Here is a 22,101-nt window from a genome sequence, read left to right as displayed (position 1 = left end):
TAGACCTCGAGGGTCCGCCGGAGCCGCGCCTCGACGGCGTCGGCCGTCTTCGAGTGGACGAAGGACTTCCAGCGCTCCCGGTTGCCCGCGTGCTCCGGGGGCCTGGGCAGCAAAAGGGTGATTCAACGTCGCTTCAATGTTAGTGTTCCGCGCGCGCGCGTTCCGGAAACAGCATCCACGCTTCGAGACCGTTCCAAGAGATGATCGCTCGTCCAAGAATTAGCCGAAACGAGTGGAAAATGGCCGAGATATGAGCCTTTGAAGTTGGGAATTTCGCACCCTTTTGCTGCCCTGCCGGCGGCGCGCGCGTCGCGATGGCGTCGCGCATGTACTCGACCTTCAGCACCTCCAGGTCGATGTCCTCGTCGACGGTGAGATCCTTCGCCTTGACGACGGACGTGATGCGCAGCGCCGACGCGACGGCCGCCGCCGCGGAGACGTTGCGCCGCGCGTCCGCGGCCGCGAGCTTCAACGTGTCCGCGTACGCGAGCAGCGCGACGCGCTTCGGGCCGTCCGGTAAATTCCGGGCCTCCTCCTTGGCGTCGTGGGCGTACATGGCCGCCGCGCGGCCGTCGCCCTCGTCGCGCGACGGCCCCGTCGCCGCCTCGCCGACGCCGTGGTCCTCGGAGATGGGGCGGATGACCGGGTGCGGGTCCGGCACGAACCAGTCGAAGGGCTGCGGCGCGTGCTGGTGCTTGAACAGGTACTCGCTCTCGTGGACGCGCATGGCGTCCGTGTCCACGGACGCCGACTTCATGCGCTCGATCAGCAAGCTCTCCGCGTTCCTCTCGACGCACTTGTCGCAGCAGACGTCGCTGTGGTAGAGGCCGTGCGGCGGGAGCGCGAAGACGCGGGGCCGCGGGTGCCAGGGCCCCGCGCCCGCGCGGCAGATGACGCACGTCTGCTTCACGCGCATCTTGACGGCGGCGCCCATGACGGGCCGGCCGTCCTTCGTGGACCGCACGGCCCGGGGCGGCACGGGCTCCGGGCCGTACTTCGTCACCTCCGTCGTGAAGGTGCGGTGCTGCAGGGCGCGCACCCAGTAGCGGAACTGCTTGTCCGAGAGGCCGCCGTCGCCGACGGACGTCGCGTAGAACATGACCTCGTGGTTGCTCAGCTTGAAGACCTGGTCGTTCTCGAAGAGCCGCGACGTCACGAACGACACGACGGGCCGCCGCCGGCCGACGCCCTTCATGTCCACGACGAAGAAGGGCTCGTGGCCCACGGAAAACACAAAACCGTGGCTGTACTCGTGGGGCTGGCCGCAGACCCAGCGCGCCTCGAGCTTGCCGTAGCGGACGAGGAAGTGGCAGAGCGTCCACTTGTCGTCGACGGCCGTCTGCTCCAGCGCCGTCGCCCGCTTGCCGTCGCGCCGGAACTTGGGCGCGCCCAGGATGTCGTGGAAGCGCTGGCCCGTCGCCAGCGTCGCCGTGTTCACCGCTTTTCGCGCGAGCTTCCGGTTCACCTTGACGCTGAGGAAGCCGTGGCGGAAGCCCGAGTCGCGCTTCTGCCAGCAGGGCTTGCCGTACATGTCGCCGGGCTTCTTGCCCGGCGTCCAGGACCCGTCGGACGACAGCTCGTGCTCGAGCTCGCGCGCGAAGCGCGCGCCCTGGAGCTGCGCGCGCGTGAACCCGACGGTACGGTTCCGCGGGCAGAGGATCGCCGGGTAGCTCGCCAGCGTCCCGGGCCGGATCTGCTTCCGCTTGTCCTCGGGCGGCACGTAGGGCGCCGGCGGCAGCGCGAGCACGATGTCCCGGTCCGTGAAGTCGCTCTTCACGAAGTCCGGGTCCCGCGGGTTGAGCTTCTCCAGCTCGAACTTCGGGTACTCCGTGTTCTCCCAGTCGTAGAGGTCCGCGCCGACCATGCTCCTGCCCGGCGCCATGGCGCTCCTCGCGGCGCGCCGCTAGCGGTGGCAACGCAGCGCCGCACCCCAGCGGCCGGCGCCTCCGCTTCAGCGTTTGGACGGGCTGCCCAGGGTCAACACGATGGTGTGACATCCCCCGATGCTCCGCGCAGCCGTCGCGCTCCTCGTCGCGCGCGGCACCTCGCGGCGCATGCCGCGCTGCGAGGTCGTGTCGCGGAGCGCCGCGTTCCTCGAGCTCGAGCTCGCCGGCGCCTCGGCCGCCGGCACGCTGCCCGGCGAGATGGTGGCCCACGCCTGCGAGTTCCCCTACGCGCTCCTGCGGAACCGGCGGATCACGTCCTTCTTCGGCGGGCCCGTCGGCGCCGACGGCGCGCCCGTCGGGTCGCCGCCGCTCCGCGTGCACCACCTGCACGTGCAGGACGGCGCCGACGGCGTCGACTTCCACGTCTTCGAGACGCACGGCGACTTCGTCGACGCGTCCGGCGCGTGGAACACGTCCTGGGCCCCGGGCACCTGCGTCGCCTACGACGGGCGGCCCGATTTCACCAACGAGTACCGGGACCCGGCGGGGTCCTTCGTCGCGACGGCCGAGACCGACGACGTCCGCGCGAAAGTTTCCGAGGCGGGCGCGCTCGCGTTCTCCGTGCGGCTGCGCTTCGCCTTTGCGACGGCGCCGTGCGCGCCGGTGAACCAGGTCTGGCTCCACAGCCCGCGGCAGACCATGCCCTGGGGGACCTACAAAATCCCTGGCGACGACACGGTCTCGTGGTGGTCGACGCGCATGCCGCTGGCCGGGCGCCTCGCGGGCGCGCACTTCCACACGCACCAGCGGCGCTTCCGCGCCGGCTACCTCGTCGAGGGCGCTGTTGTTGATGTCATTGGACGCGACACCTGCGGCGCCCTGGAGCCCGTCGGGACGTTCTGCCTCGGCGGCAAAACGGCGCTCCGCGCCGCGGAGGCCCGGCTCCGGAACTCGAACCGCACGGTCAGCCGCCTCCGCGGCGCGAGCGCCGAGGTCGGCGGCGACCGCTTCGACCGCCGGTCGGCCGCGGCCTGCGACGCGCGCCACAAGTTCCGCCGGGGCGCGCGCTACAGCTTCGCGGCGTTCCACGGTTCCGTCTGGGGCGACGCCGCGGCCGACGTGGACATGCACGACATCCTCTGGCTGAGCCTCGAGGGCCAGGCGGCCCGCTCCGTGTCCGTGCCCCTGGCGGCGACGGACATCAACTCGTGCGCGGCCGACCTCGGCGACGAGCCGCCGCGCGGGAGTTCCAAGCGGGGCGCGTCGCCGAGGGACGTCTGGTTCTGGTCGCTCCGCGCGAAGCAGATCCTCGACGCGGTCCTGCGCGGCGCCGAGCCCCGGCACGCGGCGATACCGCACGCGATCGGGTAAGGTGGCGCGGTGTACGGGTGGCGCCGCGCGGCGGCGACGGCGTCCCGAGGTCGACGGCGACGTCAAAGTGCCCGGACGGTCGCCCTCGCGCCACGCGAGGGGGAAGAGGAAGAGGCTGTGACGATGCGACTCGTGCGCGCGACGACCATCCTGTGCCTGCTCGCGCCTTGCGCGGCGTTCGTGGCGCCCGCCGCGCCGGCGCAGCGGTCCGCGACGCGCCTGGGCGTCGTCGACATCAAGCGCTACGACGCCGAGGCCACGTCGCCGGCGCTCGCCGCCGCGGCGGCGCTCGTCGGCAGCGACCTCGGCGAGGTGTCGCCGGCCCTGCTCGCCGACGACTTCGAGTTCACGGACCGCGGCACGGGCGCCGTCTTCACGAAGCGGCGCTACGGCCGGGCCAAGCCCGCGGTCGGCGGGCTCCGCGCCGCGAGCTCCGACTTCGGCTTCGCGGCGGGCGAGTTCCGCGAGTTCGGCGGCCGCGTCTACTTCACGGTGACGCGCGAGGGCACGATCGTCGAGCCCTACGGCGACGCCGGGGCGTCCGGGCCCTTCCGGAGCTTCGTGGCCGGGTCCGCGGCGTTCGACGGGTCGGGCAAGTGCACGTCGCTCGAGGTCGGCGCGGCGCTGGACCGCGGCGGCGCGCTGCCCGGCGCCGCCGAGGGCTCGGTGCAGCGCTTCCTCAGCGGCTTCCTGGCGCGGCCGCGGAACCCGCTGCCGCGCGGCGTCGCGGCCGCCGCGCCGCCGCTCGCGGCGCCCGCCATGTTCGGCACAGGGCAGGACAAGGGTGATTCAACGTCGCTTCAACGTGAGTGTTCCGCGCGCGCCCGTTTCGAGAAAAGCATCCACGCTTCGAGACCGTTCCGAGAGATGATCGCTCGTCGAAAAATCAGCCGAAACGAGCGGAAAGCGACCGAGATAGGAGCCTTTGAAGTTGGGAATTTCGCACCCTTTTCCTGCCCAGGTTCGGCATCGCCGCGGCCGCGCTCGAGGTCCTCCTCGCCGACGCGCCGGCGTCGCCCGAGGAGCAGGCGCTCTTCGCGTCCGACTTCACCCTGGTCGGCGACGCCTTCGCGGCGACGGACCTCGCGGGCGCGCTCCGGCGGAGGCCCTGGCGCCCCGCGGGCCCGCGGTTCTCGAACTTCCGCGTCGACGCCCTCGTGGACGCGCGCCGCGTCTGGATCGACTGCGCCGAGGGCGACGGCGCGCTGAGCGCCGTCGGCGTGCACCTCGACGCCGACGGCCGCGTCTTCCGCGTGTCCGCGGGCTTCCGCATCGACGCCGCCGACAACGCGGCGCGCGCGGTGCTCGGCCCCGCGGAGCGCCTCGTCGACGGCGTCGGCGCGGCCTACGAGGCCACGGCGGCGTCCATCGGCGACGCCGTCGCGCCCGTCGTGGCCGCCGCCGAGTCGACGGCCGCGGCCGCGTCGCAGGCGCGGAAGGACGCCGCCGCGGCCGTCGACGGCGCCTCCAAGCAGGTCGCGGACGCCAAGGCCGCCGTCGAGGCCCTGCCGAAGACGCTCCAGGCCAAGGTCTCGTCCGCGGGCGCGCCCAAGGCGGCCGCGGCGCCCAAGGCCCCGGCGGCGGCGCCGAAGCTCGCGGCTCCCAAGGTCGCGGCGCCGAAGCTCGACCTGCCCAAGGTCGACCTGCCCGCCTTCGGCGCCGCGCCGCCCAAGCCGCCCAAGGCGGCCCCGAAGGCCGCCCCGAAGGCCGCCCCGAAGGTCGCCGCGGCGCCGGCGAGGAAGGCGCCGCCCGCGAATCCCGTCGTCAAGGCGCCCATCTTCTCCTTCGGAGGCGCGCCGAAGGCGGCCGCCCCGAAGGCCGCGCCGAAGGAGACGCCCGCGCCGAAGAAGCCGGCGTTCTCCTTCGGCGGCGCGCCGAAGGCGCCCAAGGCCGCGCCCAAGGCCGCGCCCAAGGCCGCGCCCAAGGCGCCGCCCAAGCCCGCGTTCTCCTTCGGCGGCGCGCCCAAGGCGCCCGCGGCGCCCAAGGCCGCGGCGCCCAAGGTCGCGCCCAAGCCGGCGCCCAAGCCGGCGCCGAAACCAGCGCCCAAGCCCGTGGCCAAGGCGCCGCCCAAGCCTGCGCCCAAGCTCGCGGCGAAGACGCCGGCGCCCGCGCCGAAGCCGGCCTTCTCGTTCGGCGGCGCGCCCAAGGCCAAGACGCCGGCGCCCAAGGCGCCGGCGCCCGCGCCGAAGCCGGCCTTCTCGTTCGGCGGCGCGCCCAAGGCCAAGACGCCGGCGCCCAAGGCGCCGACGCCCGCGCCGAAGCCGGCCTTCTCGTTCGGCGGCGCGCCCAAGGCCAAGACGCCGGCGCCGGCCCCCAAGCCCGCGCCGAAACCCGCCTTCTCCTTCGGCGGCGCGCCGAAAGCGCCCGCAGCGCCCAAGCCCGCCGCCAAGGCAGCACCCAAGCCCACGGCGCCCAAGGCGGCCGACGTGAAGGCCAAGGCTCAGGCTGTCGCCGCCGCAAAGGCCAAGGCTCAAGCGGACGCCGCCGCCAAGGCCAAGGCGAACGCTGCCGCCAAGGCTAAGGCCGACGCGGCTGCCAAGGCGAAGGCGGACGCGGCCGCCAAGGCCAAGGCCGATGCCGCCGCGAAGCTCGCGAAAGAGAAAGCCGACGCCGCTGCCGCTGCCGCAAAGGCCAAGGCGGACGCTGTCGCGAAGGCCAAGGCCGACGCGGCTGCCAAGGCCAAGGCGGACGCCGCCGCCAAGGCTCAAGCGGACGCCGCCGCGAAAGCGAAGGCCGACGCTGCCGCCAAAGCTAAGGCCGACGCGGCTGCGAAGGCCAAGGCCGACGCCGCCGCCAAGGCCAAGGCCGAAGCGGACCGTGCTGCCAAGGCCAAGGCCGCTGCCACCAAGGCTCCCGCGGCGCCGAAGGCTCCCGCGTTCTCCTTCTTCGGTGCTCCCAAGGCGCCCGCGCCCAAGACGCCGGCGCCGACGCCCGCGCCGAAACCCGCATTCTCCTTCGGCGGCGCGCCCAAGGCCAAGACGCCGGCGCCCAAGGCGCCGACGCCCGCGCCGAAACCCGCGTTCTCCTTCGGTGGCGCTCCCAAGGCCAAGGCGCCGAGCCCCGCGCCGGCGCCCGCGCCGAAACCCGCGTTCTCCTTCGGTGGCGCTCCCAAGGCCAAGGCGCCGAGCCCCGCGCCGGCGCCCGCGCCGAAGAAACCCGCCTTCTCGTTCGGCGGAGCGCCCAAGGCCAAGGCACCGACGCCTGCGCCGACGCCCGCGCCGAAGAAACCCGCCTTCTCGTTCGGTGGCGCGCCCAAGGCCAAGGCGCCGACGCCCGCGCCGACGCCCGCGCCGAAGAAGCCCGCCTTCTCGTTCGGCGGCGCGCCCAAGGCCAAGGCACCGACGCCCGCGCCGAAGACGCCCGCCTTCTCCTTCGGCGGCGCGCCCAAGGCCAAGGCGCCGACGCCCGCGCCGGCGCCGGCGGCCAAAAAGCCCGCCTTCTCCTTCGGCGGCGCGCCGAAACCGGCGCCGGCCGCCAAGGCGAAGCCGGCGCCCCCGAAGGCGGTGCCGAAGCCGGCGCCGAAGCCGGCGGTCGCCGCGCCCCCGCGGCGGGCCGCCGGCGGGTCGGCGCCGTCGGCGCTCCAGGCGCAGGCGGCCAAGACCGCGGCGGCGAACAAGGCCAAGGCCGACGCGAGCCGCGCAGCGCGGCGCGCGAGCCTGCCCGGGTCGCTGCAAAAGTAAGAGATGCGGAAACTTTATCGGTGTGGGGGCGCGTCCGGCCGGGGGGCGGGGGCGGCGGGGCGGGCGCGGGAGCTCGGCGGGCCGCGCGCGGGCCCGCTTCTACTTGACCTTGGCGTAGTCCTTCTTGACGGCGGAGATGTCGCCGATCATGCGTTTGAAGGTTGCCCGGTCGATGCGGACCGTCGAGAGTTTCGAGGACGCCGTCACCGTCGCCGCGCGGGGCGCGTCCTTGAGCAACGCGAGCTCGCCGAAGAACGCGCCGGAGCCGAGCGTCGGGCAGACGGAGACCTCGGCGCCGGAGATGGACTGGGTGCACTCCGCCGTGCCCGTCTCGATGATGTAGAAGTCGTGGCCGTGGTCGCCCTCCTTGATGATGACGTCGCCCTGCTCGAAGTCCTTGGCCTGGAGCGCGTCGCAGAGCGAGTTGAGCTTGTCCTGCGAGAAGCCCTTGAAGAGGGGCACCTGGGCGAGGAAGTCGGCGTAGAGGAGGCGCTGCTTCGTCGCCGTGTCCTGGAGGATGGACTTGAAGGTCTTGCGGTCGAGGCCGAAGCACGTGACCGCGTCGCGCGCCTTCACCGTCGCCGCGCGCGGCGCGTCGTAGAGCAGCGCGAGCTCCCCGAAGTAGCGCCGGAGCACGGTCGGGTCCTCCTTGGACGGGCAGGGGATCTCCATGACCTTGCCGACGCCCTCGACGTCGATGTCGCAGATGCCGTCCTTGACGATGTAGAACATGTCGCCCTCCTCGCCCTGCTTGATGATGTCCGCGCCCGGCGCGAAGGGGATCTCCTTCATGGCGCCCACGAGGACGCCGAGCTCCTTGCGCGTGAGGCCGCTGAGGAAGAAGAGCTTGGGCAGGATGTCCGTGACGAACTTCGTGTCCGCGTCGGGCTTGTCGTAGACCGGGGGCTTCCAGTCGTCCGCGACCTCGACCTTCTCGCTGACGATGGAGCCGCGCTTCTTCGTCTTGTCCACGGGCTTGGCGGGGATGAAGTCGGCGTAGTCCTCGTCGTCGTCCTCCTCGAGCTCGCTGTCGTAGGCCTCCTCCTCGGCCGCGTCGGCCGCGGGCTCGTCGGCCGCGGGCGGCGCCGCGCCGCCGGCCTCGCCGGCCGTGACCTCCGGGTAGTTCTTCGCGAGGTAGGCGTACATGAATTTGACCTGTGAACACGCGCGCTCGGGATCGGAGGCGCGCGTCGGCCGTCGGGCGCCGCGCGGCGCGCCGGCGACTCGGGCTGCTCGGCGATCATCTCAGCGGTCATGTCGCGGTAGATTTTCTCCACCGCGTGCTTCGCGAGGTATTCCTCCCATTTCTTCTGCTGCGCCGCCACGTGCGCTGAAACCGAGTCCGTCGCCATCGGACCGTGTCCCGCGGCGGCGCCGCTAGCCTCGCAAAGTATCGCAACGCGAGGCACAAGATGAAACCGACTCCACACGAATCTTGGCAGTGCAGCGACCGTGCACTTATCTCTGCCTGAGAGCTCGAGCCTCTACGACTTACACGAAGCAGCGCGGCGCCTCTCGCTTGCGCGCCCGCCGCGCCGCCGGCGGAGCGCCGGCGTCCTCGTCCGTGTCCTGCTCGAACGCGGCCTCCGCGGCCGCGGGCGCGTCCGCGGGCGACGCGTCGCCCCCGCCGCGCGCGGCGAGGGGCCCGAAGAGCTCGACGAAGTCGTCGCGGCCGTCGCCGTCGAAGGGCGGTAGCCCCAGCAGGGACCGGTCCAGGCCCGCGATGGGCCGGAGGTGCGCCTCGTCGCCCGTCGACGGGTCGACGACGCGCTGGTGGCGGAAGAGCGCGAAGGCCCGCCGGAAGGTCGCGGCGTAGTCCGGCGGCGCGTTGGGCAGTTCGGCGAGCGCGGCGGCGACGCGCTCCGGGTCGCGCTGCGACTCGACGAGCTCGCGGGCGCGCACGGGCCCGACGCCGCGGACCTGCGGGCAGTAGTCGCAGCCGCACGCGACGCAGAAGCTCAGGAAGGCGTCCTCGGACCAGTCGCAGAAGCGCGCCGGGTGGCCCGCGGCGTCCGCGCCGAGGTCCGCGAGCGCGAACTCGTCGCCCCGGAGCGTGCGGCCGCTTTCGCCGTCGCCGTCGACGACGCGCGCGCCGAGGAGCACGCGCGGGCACCCAAAGGCGACGAGGTCCGCGTCGTCCGTGAGCACGACGTCGACGTCGCCGCGCCGCGCGAGGAACGCGAGCTGCGCGTCGGCCTCGGCGGGCGCGACGAGCGTCGCGCAGTTCCGCAGCGGCGCGAGTGTGTTACGGACCGCGGCGACGAAGCTCTGCGGCGACGGCCGCGGCGGGCCGGCGGTCCCCTTGAGCGTCTTCGCCCGTTTCTGGGCCGGCGGCGCGCCGTCGAAGACGACGGTGACGGCGACGTCGAGCTCCGTCGCGAGCACGGCGGCGTACTTCTCGAAATACGCGCAGACGCGCGCCTCGAGCTCGGCCGGCTCGTCGACGTCCTCGGCGACGGCGCCCCAGTAGGCCCGGTGGAGCCAGGCGGAGCCGTCGACGCCCGCCGCGAGCTGCGCGTAGTCGCGCGCGTCGACGTCGCGCGACAGGGGCCGCAATAACTTGTTCAGGCCCGTGATGCCCATCGCCTCAGGCGGCGGCGGCGCGTCGCGCGGCGAGTCGTGGCCGCGGCGCTGCAGGCGCGCAGTTCGTAGCGAGTCGTGTCCGACGCGCGCGTTGGTGCTCGTGGCGCACCAGCGTAGGTCGATCCGCGCCCGCGCGCGTCGGCGTGCTCGTTGGTGCTTGCGACGGTTCGCGTCGCACGGTGGATCGGTGGCAGCGCGGCGCGCGCCGACGCCGTCGACCGTCTCAGTGACCGTCTGCCGACGCCGTGCGCGCGCGCGCCGGCGCACCTCGAGCCGCATGCGTGCGGCGACCGCGGACCCTCCCGGGGACCCGTTACGCTAGGTCGGCTGGACCCAGGTCGCCTCGCCGGTCGTCGAGTTGAAGTAGTAGTGGGAGCCGACCTCCTCGTCCCAGTGCTGGGTCCACTCGGGCGAGAGCGTCTTCTCGGCCGCGGGCGCGTGCTGGTGTATCCTCGCGCCCGTCGGCTTGGGCGCGTCGCGGGGCGGCGCGGCCTTGGCGAGGAGCTTCGGCGGCGCGGCGTTCTTCGGCGGCATGAATTTTACGTTCTTGTTGCCCGCCATGGCGCTCAGCGACACGCGCTGGATGCCGCCCGCCGAGGGCCGGGCGATGGGCGAGTAGTGCTGCGCCGCCGACGCGCGCTGGCCCTTGTACTCGTTGAGGCTGTCGACCTTGCGCAGCGGGCCCTTGGGCTCGTGCTTCGGCTCGGGGAAGGCGGGCACGGCCCTGGCCTGCGGCGGCGGCGGCTGCCGCGGGGGCGGGCCCCGGGGCTGCGCCGGCGCCGCCGGCGCCGCGCCGAAGTTGTGGGTCCGCCGCCGGACCTCGGAGGGCCTCCGCGCCTCCTTGGGTGGAGGCATCGTTAGGGCTTGTAAGGGCTGCCCCAAGTAAAATGTCGGCCTCACCCCGTGTATAATTCAGCATTAATTCAGCGCTGCCAAACGATAACCGGACCGGGACTACTACCGCGACGATGGAGGTGGGCGACTGCATCGTCATCGACGCCGGGTCGGCGAGCGTCAAGGCGGGCTACAGCGGCGAGGACACGCCGCGGTCCGTCTTCCCGTCGATCCTCGACGAGGGCGGGGCCGAGGCGCTGTCGGGGCTGGCGCGGTCCGGGGGCCGGCGGCCGGAGTCCGTGGAGTGCCACTTCGAGAACGCGGCGCAGCACCCGATCCAGCACGGCCTCGTCGCCGAGGGCAACTGGGAGAAGATGGAGCGGCTCTGGGACGTGACCTTTGGCCGCGAGCTCCACCAGTACCCCGAGGGCTCGTCCGCGTCCGGCGGCGCGCACGGCGGCCTGAGCGTGCTCCTCGCGGAGGCCCCGGGCACGCCCGCGGCGGCGCGGGAGCGCGCGGCCCAGATCATGTTCGAGACCTTCAAGGTGCCCGCGCTCTGCTTCTTCAACTCCGCGTCGCTGTCGCTCTTCGCGTCGGGCCGGACGCGCGGCGTCGTCCTCGAGAGCGGCGCGGGCGTGAGCCACGCCGTGCCCGTCTTCGAGGGCTTCGCCCTGGCCCACGCCGTGCTCCGGAGCGAGCTCGCGGGCCAGGACGTGACGTCCGCGCTCGCGGCGAACCTCCGGCGCACGGGCAGCACGCTCGGCTTCAACGTCGTCCGCGACATGAAGGAGAAGCTCTGCCGCGCGCAGCCCCTGGCCCAGCCGGGGACGCCCGCGGCCCCGGGCCCGGACGGCGCCGCGGCGCCGCCGCCGCCGGCCGACGGCAAGGCCGCGGCGCCGCCCGGAGCGGCGTTCGCCGACGTCGAATACGAATTGCCGGACGGGACCATGGTCAAGGTCGCGGGCGCCTGGCGCGGCGCGGCGCCCCAGGTGTTGTTCGGCGGGCGCGCGGACCAGCTGGCCCTGCCCCAGCTCGTCGCCCAGTCCATCGGCATGTGCGACCGCGACTTCCAGCCGGATCTGCGCGGCGCCGTCGTCCTCGCGGGCGGCACGACCATGCTGCCGGGCTTCTGCGACCGCATGAAGGCGGAGCTCAGCGCGATCCTGCCCGAGGGCCACCTCCGCGTCGTGCCGGGGCCGAACCCGACGGGCACCGCGGAGCGCGGCTACAACAGCCAGCGCAAGTTCGCCGCGTGGATCGGCGGCTCCATGTTCGCGTCCCTCGAGACGTTCAAGCAGGTCCGCATCATGAAGCAGGAGTGGGAGGACGACGAGTCCATCATCCACCGCAAGAGCTTTTAGGGAGGACCGCGGCGCGCGCGGACGCGAGTAAACATCCACATTGCCGGCAAGGTCGACGGCGTCGCCAACCTCCTGCCTCAGCAATTTCCATCGCGCCGACGGCCACTCGCGCGCGCGCTTCTCCGAGCTCACCATGTTAGCCGCGTCCGGCCGCCGCCTCGCGGCCTCGCACCGCTTCGCCGCGACCCGCGCGCTGAGCGCGGCGGGCGAGCAGTACGACGTCGTCGTCATCGGCGGCGGCCCAGGCGGCTACGTCGCCGCCATCAAGGCCTCCCAACTGGGGCTGAAGACGGCGTGCGTCGAGAGTCGGGGGACGCTGGGCGGAACGTGCTTAAACGTGCGTTCGCCGCGTCCGCGCGCGCGCACCGTCGCCCGCGCGCGCGACGCGCGACCCCCCGCCGCAGGTCGGCTGCATCCCGTCGAAGGCGCTGCTCCACAGCAGCCACCTCTACGAGGAGGCGACGAGCCACTTCAAGGTGCACGGCATCGACTGCGGCGACGTCACGGTGGACCTCGACCAGATGATGGCGAACAAAAGCAAGAGCGTCGACAGCCTCACCGGCGGCATCGAGCTCGTCTCGGGGCCGCGAACGGGTGTTTCGACGCGAGTGTTCCGCGCGCGCGCGTTCCGGAAACATAATCCACGCTTCGAGAGCGCTCCGAGAGACGATCGCTCGTCCAAGAATCAGCCGAAACGAGTGGAAACCGGTCGCACCGCCCAGGTTCCTGTTCAAGAAGTACAAGGTCGACTACCTCCAGGGCCACGGCACGATCACGGGCCCGAACTCCGTCGCCGTCGCGCTCAACGACGGCGGCTCCGAGGCCGTCGAGTCGAAGAACATCCTCATCGCGACGGGCAGCGAGCCGTCGCCGCTGCCGCCGTGCCCCGTCGACAACGCGGGGGGCAAGATCGTCGACTCCACGGGGGCCCTCGTGCTCGACAAGATCCCCAAGACCATGGCCGTCGTCGGCGGCGGCGTCATCGGCCTCGAGATGGGCTCCGTCTGGCGCCGCCTGGGCACGAAGGTCACCGTCGTCGAGTACCTCGGCAACATCGTCCCCGGCGTCGACAAGGAGGTGGGCAAGGCCTTCCTCCGCGTGCTCAAGAAGCAGGGCATGAAGTTCAAGCTCAACACGGGCGTCGTCGCGTCCGAGGTCGTCGATGGCGGCGTCGAGCTCACGCACGCGCCCGCGAAGGACCCGTCCAAGGAGACGACGGACCGCTTCGACGTCGTCCTCGTCGCCACGGGCCGCCGCCCCTTCACGGACAAGCTCGGCCTCGACGCGCTGGGCATCGAGACGGACAAGCTCGGCCGCGTCGTCGTCGACGAGCACTTCAAGACGAAGATCCCGTCGATCTACGCGTTCGGCGACGTCGTCGACGGCCCCATGCTCGCGCACAAGGCCGAGGAGGAGGGCATCGCCTGCGTCGAGTCCATCGCGGGCTTCGCGGGCCACGTCAACTACGACGTCATCCCCGGCGTCATCTACACGCACCCGGAGCTCGCGACCGCGGGCAAGACCGAGGAGCAGCTCAAGGACGAGGGCGTCGACTACGTCGTCGGCTCCTTCCCCTTCTCCGCCAACTCGCGGGCCCGCGCCGTCGGCGACTCCGAGGGCCTCGTCAAGGTCCTCTGCGACAAGGCCACGGACCGCATCCTCGGCGTCCACATCATCGGCCCCAACGCGGGCGAGATGATCGCCGAGGGCGTCCTCGGCATGGAGTACGGCGCGTCCTCCGAGGACATCGCGCGCACCTGCCACGCCCACCCGACGCTCTCCGAGGCCATGAAGGAGGCCTGCATGGCCGCGTCCTCCCAGCCCATCCACTTCTAGGCGCCGCGCCGCCCGCCGCCGCGCGCGCGTCCGAGGCCCCTAACACCACGCACGAAGGACACGAGCGCGATCCCCGCGAGCCGCCGAGGTCCCACGCACGAAGGGTCTCCCTAGTTCTCTAGGCGTCGTCGCGACGCGCGCCGCCCGGCCGCGGCCGCGCGCTAGTTGTCCTCGTCGTCCTCGTCGTCCTCGTCCTCGTCCTCCTCGTCCTCGTCGCCCTTGTCCTCCTTCTCCGCCGCCGGGAGCGCGTCGCGGCCGTTCTTCCAGGCGAGGAGCGCCGGGAAGTCCGTCTGGAGCGCGCGGAGGTAGTTGCCGAGCGCCTCGTTGCCGAGCGCGATGCCGAGGTGGACGCGCGCGCGGTCCACGAGGGCCGTGTCCGCGTCGCCCGACGCCAGGAGCTGGCGCGCGATGGAGAAGTTGCGCTGCAGGAGCTCGACGGCGCGGTTGAAGTCGCCGCGCGCCGAGTGCAACGCGCCGAGCGTGCGGCACGCGGCCGCCTGCGCCGCGAGGTCGTCCGTGACCTGGGCGTGCTCGAGGCAGCGCTCGAGGTACTCGCGGGCGCGGTCGTCGTCGCCCTTGGCGCGCCAGGCCGCCGCGAGGGCCGCGGACGCGCGGCCCTCGCCCTCGGCGTCGCCGAGCTTCGAGCACAGGAGCTCCGCGGTCTCGAGCGTGCGCACGGCCTCGGACGCGAACTCCTCGCCGCGGACCACGAGGGCCCGCCCCAACGCCAGCGCCGCGCGCGCCTCGGCCTGGGCGTCGCCCGCGTTCCGCGCGGCCTCGAGGCACCGCTCGTGCTCGCGCGCCGCCGCGTCCGCGTCGCCCGCGGCCTCGCGCTCCTCCGCGGCCGCGCGGTAGACGTCGATGAGCTGCTTCGACGCCGCGCGCATCTCGCGGTGGTCGTCCAAACCCCGGGCCATCTCGAGGTGGCGCTCGTGGTACCGCGTCGCGCCGTCGACGTCGCCGATGATCGTGTGCGCCAAACCGAGGTCGTGGTTCGCGGCCATCTCGCCGCGGTGGTCCCCCGTGAGCCGCGCGATCTCGTGGCACTTCTCGTAAAAGTAGACGCCCGTCTTCGGGTCGCCGGACCGCTCCTGGAAGTACTGGGCCAGATTGCTGTAGGCCGCGTAGACCGTCGCCGTGTCGCCCTTGCGCCGCGCGGTCTCGGCGTGCGTCAGGTTGTCGCGGATGTAGACCATCTCGTCGGGGGGCACCTGGATGTCCCGCACCTCCGCGTTGCCGCCCCGCCCGCCGTCGTCGCCGCCGCCGCCGCCGCCGGCGCCGAGGTCGCCGCCCGCGCCCTCGGCGAGCGTCAGCTCCTCGGGGTCGGGCCGGTGCGTGAGGTAGAAGAAGTCCACGTAGGACTGGACGAAGCCGCTCTGGAGCATCTCCTCGCAGAGCCGCCGCCGGTCCGGCAGGTCCGTCTTCGCGCCGCTGGGGCCCGCGGCGCGCAGCGCGCGCTGCTTCCGCTTCATGCGCGTCGGTTTTTCCGGCTTCGACGAGCACGCCGCCACGGGCTCGCCGCTGCTCCGAGCCGTGGGCGCCGTCATGTTTGTTGGAGAGGGGGGGTCGAGGTGTCGTCCGCGCGCCGCGCCGCGCTCCCGGTCCCACCAAAGCGCAAAGCGCGCTGAGCCCCTAACCGATGGATACTTGATTCTTGATTTTTTACTTGACGTTGCAGTTCGGGAATCGCCGCGCCTTGGGGAAGCCTACTTGGAAGCCTCCCCGGGCGTCGATGGAGACACACACACACACCCCTAGGGATCCCGTCGCGCCGCCTCCCCGCCGCCGTCGTCGTCGTCGTCGTCGTCGCCCGCGTCGTAGGCGAGGTACGCGGCCGCGTCCGCGTCGGGGACCGTCTCGTGCTGCCAGACGGCGTCGTTGGGCCGCGGGAGCGCGTCGAAGCGCGCGAGGGCCGCGTCGACGGTGTCGTCGGGCTCGCCGGCGGCGCGCGCCTCGCGCGAGATGACGCGGAGCTCGCGGCGCGACCGCGCGCACGCGCGGACGACGTTCGACGCGCGCTCGCTGAGGGGCAGGTGCTTGAGGTGGGGCTTGTCGTGCTTGGCGAGCTGCCACTCGACGGTCACGGCCGCGAGCGTCGCGTGCGCCGCGCGGACGCCCGCGTCGAGCCGCGCGACGCGCCGCGCGGCCTCGACGAGCCGGTCGACGACGGCCGCGACCCGGCCCGCGAGGGGCGCGACGGCCGTGCCCGAGATCATGGCGCCCCGCGCCAGCGCGCTCCGCGCGCGCCCCAGGTGCGCGAGGCGCTCCGCGACGCGGCGCCGCGCGACGTCGCGGACGCGGCGCGCCTCGGCCTCGCGCGTCGCCGCGTCGCCCCGGCAAAGTTCCAACTCCGCCGACGCCGCGTCGAGGGCGTCGATGATGCGCTCCCGGTCCGCGATCTGCTTGCGGAGGAGCGCACTCTTCGCGCGGAGCGACTCCGTCGCGAGGTCGAAGTAGTCGCCGAAGCCGCCCTCGTCCTCGGGCCGCGGCGGCGCCGCGGCGCCGTCGGGCGGCGGCGCGGCGCCGTCGGGCGGCGGCGGCGGCGGGGACACCGCCGCGTCCGGCGGCGGCGACGACGGCGGCCTGGCCATGTCGAGCTTCTGCAGGAGCGCGGCCTCGTCCGAGGCCGACGCGCCCTCCGGCGGCGGCTTGGCCATGTCGAGCTTCTGCAGGAGCGCGGCCTCGTCGGAGGCCGACGGGCCCTCCGGCGGCGGCGGCGCCGCGTCGCGCGCCCGCGGCGGCGCGGCGGCGCCGTCGTCCCCGGGCCGCGCGGGCGCCGCGGCGCCGGGCTCCGCGGCGAGCGTCGCGAGGAGCCGGCGCTCCGCGCTCGCGGCCAGCGCCGTGAGGTCGCCCGCGTGGGGCACGGTGACGCGCGCCATGTCGAGCGCCTGCTTCGCGAGCGACGTCTCGCGCTCGACGAGCACGTCCTGGAGCTCGCGGCGCCGGTCCGCGTCCGCGCGCCGCCACCGCGCCTCGCGCGCGTCGCCGAGCGCGGCCGCCGCGCGCTCGTCGCCGCCGCACGCGGCGTCGAGGGCGCCGCAGGCCGCGGCCGCGGCGTCGATGGCGGCCAAGATGGCCTCCGTGAGGTGGTTCCCCGCGAGCTCCGCGTCGCGGACGAGGCCGCGGCCGCCGGAGGGCGTGTCGCAGAAGTCGACGGTGACGTCGACGGCCGCGGCCTCGTGCGAGGGCCGCTTCTTCGCCGGCGGGTGCAGCGCCGCCGCGCAGGCGCGCGCGAGCGCGTGGCACCGCCGCGCGGCCGCGCGCGCGTCGCGCCAGCCCGACGCCGCGTCCCTCAAGGACGCGAAGGCGCCCAGAAGCGTCTGCTCCAGGTCCTGCTCGCTGAGCTCGCGCGCGTCCTCGTCCGTCAGCGTCAGCGCCAGCTCCGCGAGGTGCGACGCGTGCTTCGCGCGCGCCTCGACGTCCGCGAGGCACCGCGCGCCGTCGCGGCGCCGCGCGTGGAGCGGCGACTTGCGGAGCGCGTCCGCGAAGGGCAGCAGGTGCCGCGACACGAGGAGCAGCCCCGGCGCGAGGAGCGCGGCGACGTTGATGGGCCGCTTCGCCGCCTGGCCGCCGGGCTCCGCGGCGCGGACGACGTCCGCGCGGAACTCGGGCCGGAGCACGACGCGCGCGGCCGTCGCGAAGGACCCCGCCGCGGCCGCGAGCTCGAGCGCGGCGGCGCCGTAGGACCGCTGTTCGCCGCCGTCGTCGCTCTCGTCGGCCTCCAGGCCCCGCTGGAACGTCTTGGCGGTCTCCCCAACGCGGTCGAGCTCGCGCGCCATCGCGGCGCCGACCTGCGTGGAAACTCGAATCTTCAACCCGACTTCAATGTGCGCGTGATCGAACGGTGTGGACCAGACTCTTCGGCTGTGCTTCGAGGACTCGCTGAGAGCAATCGACTCGTCCAAGAACAGCCGAATCGACTTCGAATTGACCGAGCGAGAGAATTTCAAAGTTTGGTCGGGACGTCCCGAACCGGCGGTTGATGTCCACGCAGGCGCCGACGGCGGAGAATTCGAGGCCCTCTTTGAAGATTTTGGAGGGGGGCGGCGCGAGCGTGCGCTCCGCCGCGCTCGCGATGACGTCGAGGTCGTCGGACGGCTTCGGCTCCTTGGGCTTCTCGATGAGCCCTTCGGCGAGACCCCGGAGGCCCGCGCGGAGCTCGCTCTCGCCCCCCTTGGTCTCGCGCGGCCGCTCCGGCTCCGCGAGCCACGACAGGCGGTCCACGGGCACCTTGAGGGTCCGCGCCTCCTCCTCGACGGCCGCGGAGTCCTCCATGGCCACCGTAGGCCCGCTCGGCTTCCGCTCCGCCGCCTCGACGCAGTCGGCGCCGCCGACGCGGCGCCGCAGCGCCGACGTACGCCGCGCGGTGAGCGCGACCATGGTCTCCGCGGACGCCATCTGGCGGCGCACGTCGCCGGCCGTCGCCGTGGGGAAGCCGCCCACGCGCACGACCGTGTCGCCGGGCGCCAGCAGCCGCCGCCCGTCGCTGACGCGCGCGTCCCACATGCCCGAGACCTTGCGGACGACCGCCGCGCCGCCGCCGCTCGCGAAGAAGAGCCCGAAGCCGCCGTGCGCGTCGCGCCGCAAAAAGGTCTCGACGATCTCGCAGCGCCGCTCCTCGTCGCTGAGCTCCGGCTCCTTGCCCTCGGCGCCGCGGGACTCGCCGAGGCTCACCTGGGTCGGCCGCGCGGGCCGCGCGAAGGGCTGGAGCAGCTTCTGCAGCATGGACCCCGCCGCGGCCATCGCCTGCCTCCCGGCCGGCGGCGGTGAGGCTGAAGGTGTGCGCGTCTCGGGAGAGCGTCGGTCCGAGATGCCGGGCTGCCGTGAGCCGGCGATGACGGCAAACATGCACGGGCCACATCAGACAGATCATATTGACGCCCACCACGATGGCGTCGCGCTCCACCATGTCACTCGTGCTGGCCCTCGCCGCGTTCGGCGGCGCCTTCCAGGCGCTGCCCGCCACGCGCGCGCCGACCCTCGCGCGCAGCGCCGTCGCCGACGCGCCGGCGACGGAGGCCGCGTCGCTCTCGAGCGTCGTCGCCCTCCTCGACTCGACGACGCTCGAGGAGTTCGCGACGGACCTCGGCAAGCTCAGCGCCGTCGACGGCCTGCGCGCCATCGACGCCGCCGCCGCCTCGCCCCAGGGCGACGTGCTGCTGTCGCAGCGGACGGACGCGTTCGGCGCGGTCTTGGGCGTCGTCGCCACGACGAACGCGCCGACCGCGGCCCTGGGCGCGCTCGTGGGCCACACGATGGCCCGCGTGAAGAAGGCGGGCGTGGCCCCCGACGACCCGCTCCTGTCGGCCCTGGCGCCGGCGCTGCTCCGCGCGCGGAAGAACCCGGAGTGCCTCGGCGCCGTCGGCGCGATCTCCGACCGGTCCGCGTCGGATTTGCGGTGCGGCATCATCGCCGCGACGCGCCTCGACGACGGCGGCAAGGTGCGCGAGTTCGCCGAGGAGGCGCTCAAGCAGGAGGGCACCATCGGCGAGATGACGGGCGAGTCGCTCAAGTTCGCTTTAAAGGCCGTCGCGAAGGTCGGCGACTACCGCACGGCCTTCTCCATCGTCGACGCGCTCCCCAAGGAGAAGCGGTCCGTGCCCCTCTACCACGGCGCCATCACGGCCTGCGGCAAGTCGCGCCCGCTCAAGGGCAAGACGGCCATGACGCTCTGGCGGCGCATGAAGAAGGAGGGCCTCGAGGTGCCCCGGAGCACGTACAACGCCTTACTCCACGCGGCGCAGGGCGCGGAGCTCGAGAACGCGACGACGGCGCTCCTCACGGAGATGCAGCGCAACAACATCTCGCTCAACGTCGTCTCCTACAACATCGCGCTCAACTCGCTCGCGGCGAAGGGCCGCTTCAAGGAGGTGCTCGACCTCCTCGAGGCCATGGAGGGCAGCGCGATCGCGCCGACGGCCGTGACCTTCGGCACGGCCATCAACGGCGCGGCCAAGGCGAACAACTCCAACGCCGCCGTCGCGCTCCTCCGCGCGCAGACCGCCGTCGACGTGCCCGCGGGCGACCCGGCCTACGCGTCGGCGCTCGAGGCCTGCCTCCGCGACCCGGACGGCGCCGTCGCCGCGACGAACGCCAACACCATCCTCGACATCCTCGCCGACGACGACGACGTCAACCTGAGCCGGCGCGAGCGCATCGAGAGCCTCGCGCGCGAGGCCGTCCACCGCGGCAAGATCGACAGCGAGCGCCTCGACCGCGACGAGAAGATCCTCGGCATGGTCCTCCACAACCGCCAGGTCGAAGTCTAGCGCGGCGGCGCGCCCCCCCCCCTCCCCTAACCCAGCTCGCCCGACGCTTAGGCGCGCGGCTCGCCGCCGTCGGGGTGGCCCGCGCGCGGCGACGGGTTCCGCAGCGCCTGGAGCGCGTCGAGCGGCGCGGGCCGCTTCGAGGCCGGGCCGGCGGGCCGCGCCGGCGGCGGGCGGTTCGCGCGGAAGGTCACGTTGAGCGACGGCCGCGACGCGACGGGCGCGTAGGACTGGCGCACGGGCGGGATGCGCGCGGCCGCGGGCGGCGGCCGCGGCGGCGACGGCGCGGCGGCGGGCTCGTCCGCGGCCTCCGGCGCGGCCTCCGGCGCGGCCGGCGGCGCCGCGGGCTCGTCCGCGGCCGGCGGCGCGGCCTCCGGCGCGGCCGGCGGCGCGGCGGGCTCGTCCGCGGCCTCCGGCGCGGCCGGCGGCGGCGCGGCCTCGCGCGGCGCGGCCGCGCGCGGCGGCGGCGGCGCCCCGATGGGCTGCGCGAGGCGCGCGGGCAGCGCCGTCGGCGCGAGCGCGCGGTGCACCGCCGCGACGGCGGCCGCGGCCGGCGGCGGCAGCGCGACGGCCCGCGGGGGCGCCGGCGCGGCGCCCGGCGCGAGCGTCGGCGTCGTCTTCGGCGTCCCGAGGGGCCGCGGCGGCGGCGGCGGCGGCGGCGACGCGCGGGCGGCCGGCGGCGACGCGCGGGGCGCCCGGTCCGGGGCCGCCGCGGCCGGCGGCGGCGCGGCGGCGTCCTTCGCGGCGGCCGGAGCGCTCCCCTCGAGCAGGAGCGCGCGCCGGTCGCCGAAGTGCGTCTTCGCCCACTGCTGGTCCATTTTCCGCGTCTCGGGCGGGCGCATTTCTGGCACGAGGCCCATTTTCCGCGCCGCGTCGTTCCGGGTGCGCCAGACCCTCCCGTCGCCGTCGACGAACCGGAGCGGCTCCACGGCGCTACCCGTGATGACGACGCTCCAGCCCGCGTAGCGGTCCGGCGGGCACCGCGCGCCGCCGCGGCTCGCGCCGTAGACGCCGTCGACGTAGCCGATCATCGCCGCGCGCGCGGACTCGACGGTCCGCGGGCCGAGGAAGAGCGGCAAGGCCTGCCCGCCGCCGCGGCGCCCGGGAAGGGGCGCCTTGGGGCCCTTGGGCTTCTTCGGCCGTTTCGCGTCGGCGTCGGTGGGGCCCTTGGGCTTCTTCGGCCGTTTCGCGGCCGACGCCGACGCCTCGTCGCGCTTGCGGACGACGCCGCGCGCGAGCGCCATGAACACGGGGTCCCGCGAGTGGGGCCGCGACGCATCCGCCTCGACGTCCTCGCCGAGGGCGGACCGCTCCGCGGCGGCGATGGCGACGCGGTAGACCGAGGCCCGGCGCTCCTCCGGCACCGCCTTGATCGTGGCGAAGAAGCGCTTCAGGAGCTCGGCCTCGGCCGGGTTTTCCACGTTCGGGCCCGTGCTTGGCGCGCCGTCGGCCTCCATGAGTTCGTACGGGGGACGGGGACGCGGGCCGTGTGAGGCCGAGTCCTGGACACCTGATCTGCCTGGCCGAGCTCGGTGATCCCGCTCGCCGATTACGCCTCGACGCCGCCCACAAAGAGGCTACAAAGAGCCTACAAAGGCCTCCACAACTCCTCCACAACCACGGGTCCACGATCTATATATAGGCAAGTCGATAGGCAAGCCCCGACTTATTAAAAACAGGAGGTCCCTCACCACCACCGGCCGCCGCGCTGCGCGTCGCGGTTCAGCCGCGTGCACATGCGCTCGAACTCCTCGGCCGCGTTGTTGAGCTCCTCGGCCTTGTCGCTCAGGCGCGACAGCTTCTCGCCGCGCTCCGCGAAGCCCTGCTTGAGGCCCTCGAGGTCCGCGGCGGCCGTCGCGGACGTCGCGGCCGCCTTCTTCGCCCGCGGCGGCGTCGCGGGCGCCGCCGCCGGCGCCGCCGGCTCCGCGGCCCCGAAGAGCCGCGAGCGGTCGTCGTCCTCGCCCTTCTTCCGTCCGCCGGCGAGGCCGCCGAACCAGGCCGCGACCTTGCCCGCGCGCGTCGCCTCGGGTTTGCCGGGGTCGCGCGGCGCGCCGCGGTCGAGGCGGTCGAGCGCGTCCGCGAGCTGGGCCCAGGACGGCGCCGCGCCGTCGCCGTCGCCCGCGGCGGCGGCCGCCGCGGACCGCGCGGCGGCGGCGCAGCTCCGCCGGAGCGCGTCGGCGTCGTCGACGCGGCCGGCCGCGGCCGCGTCGCCCGCGGCGGCGCCGCGGGCGGCGTCCGCGCGCGCGGCCGCGCAGACGGAGACGACGGCGGCGGCGAGCGCGGG

The 22,101-nt window shown here is 74.1% G+C and overlaps 7 protein-coding genes across 7 annotated transcripts in view; 3 read left to right on the top strand and 4 right to left on the bottom strand.

The window, feature by feature from the left end:
* Nucleotides 1-2,645: 2,645 nt before the first annotated feature.
* On the top strand, nt 2,646-3,257 carry AURANDRAFT_64297 (hypothetical protein; the record flags this gene model as incomplete). The annotated part of the gene is made up of 1 exon (XM_009038787.1): nt 2,646-3,257. The coding sequence occupies one exon, from the start codon at nt 2,646-2,648 to the stop codon at nt 3,255-3,257; it is 612 nt and encodes a 203-aa protein (XP_009037035.1).
* A 3,800-nt stretch (nt 3,258-7,057) lies between these two features.
* Nucleotides 7,058-7,849, bottom strand: AURANDRAFT_13029 (hypothetical protein; the record flags this gene model as incomplete). The annotated part of the gene is made up of 1 exon (XM_009038753.1): nt 7,058-7,849. A coding segment is annotated over one exon (792 nt), but the record flags the coding sequence as incomplete, so codon positions are not given.
* Nucleotides 7,850-10,488: 2,639 nt separating this feature from the next.
* On the top strand, nt 10,489-11,715 carry AURANDRAFT_59023 (hypothetical protein; the record flags this gene model as incomplete). The annotated part of the gene is made up of 2 exons (XM_009038788.1): nt 10,489-11,541; nt 11,593-11,715. 2 exons carry the CDS (start codon nt 10,489-10,491, stop codon nt 11,713-11,715), a joined length of 1,176 nt encoding a protein of 391 aa, XP_009037036.1.
* Nucleotides 11,716-11,848: 133 nt separating this feature from the next.
* On the top strand, nt 11,849-13,551 carry AURANDRAFT_26536 (hypothetical protein; the record flags this gene model as incomplete). Its single annotated transcript, XM_009038789.1, has 3 exons — nt 11,849-12,052; nt 12,120-12,290; nt 12,415-13,551. The coding sequence occupies 3 exons, from the start codon at nt 11,849-11,851 to the stop codon at nt 13,549-13,551; spliced, it is 1,512 nt and encodes a 503-aa protein (XP_009037037.1).
* A 1,754-nt stretch (nt 13,552-15,305) lies between these two features.
* AURANDRAFT_64294 (hypothetical protein) lies at nt 15,306-18,294 on the bottom strand (the record flags this gene model as incomplete). Its single annotated transcript, XM_009038752.1, has 2 exons — nt 15,306-17,342; nt 17,473-18,294. The coding sequence occupies 2 exons, from the start codon at nt 18,292-18,294 to the stop codon at nt 15,306-15,308; spliced, it is 2,859 nt and encodes a 952-aa protein (XP_009037000.1).
* A 1,573-nt stretch (nt 18,295-19,867) lies between these two features.
* Nucleotides 19,868-21,274, bottom strand: AURANDRAFT_64293 (hypothetical protein; the record flags this gene model as incomplete). The annotated part of the gene is made up of 1 exon (XM_009038751.1): nt 19,868-21,274. One exon carries the CDS (start codon nt 21,272-21,274, stop codon nt 19,868-19,870), a length of 1,407 nt encoding a protein of 468 aa, XP_009036999.1.
* Nucleotides 21,275-21,504: 230 nt separating this feature from the next.
* Nucleotides 21,505-22,101, bottom strand: part of AURANDRAFT_64292 (hypothetical protein) — a gene marked incomplete at both ends in the record, with an annotated part of 2,354 nt that continues 1,757 nt past the window's right edge. Inside the window, one exon of the mRNA XM_009038750.1 lies at nt 21,505-21,976. Coding sequence (XP_009036998.1) covers nt 21,505-21,976 — 472 coding nt within the window. The remainder of the gene's footprint in view (nt 21,977-22,101) is intronic.

This window comes from Aureococcus anophagefferens (genome assembly GCF_000186865.1).
Source record: "Aureococcus anophagefferens unplaced genomic scaffold AURANscaffold_9, whole genome shotgun sequence".
Taxonomy (NCBI): domain Eukaryota; class Pelagophyceae; order Pelagomonadales; family Pelagomonadaceae; genus Aureococcus; species Aureococcus anophagefferens.
The sequence above is the reverse complement of the archived record's forward strand: the minus strand, read 5'-3'. Positions and strand labels throughout refer to the sequence as shown.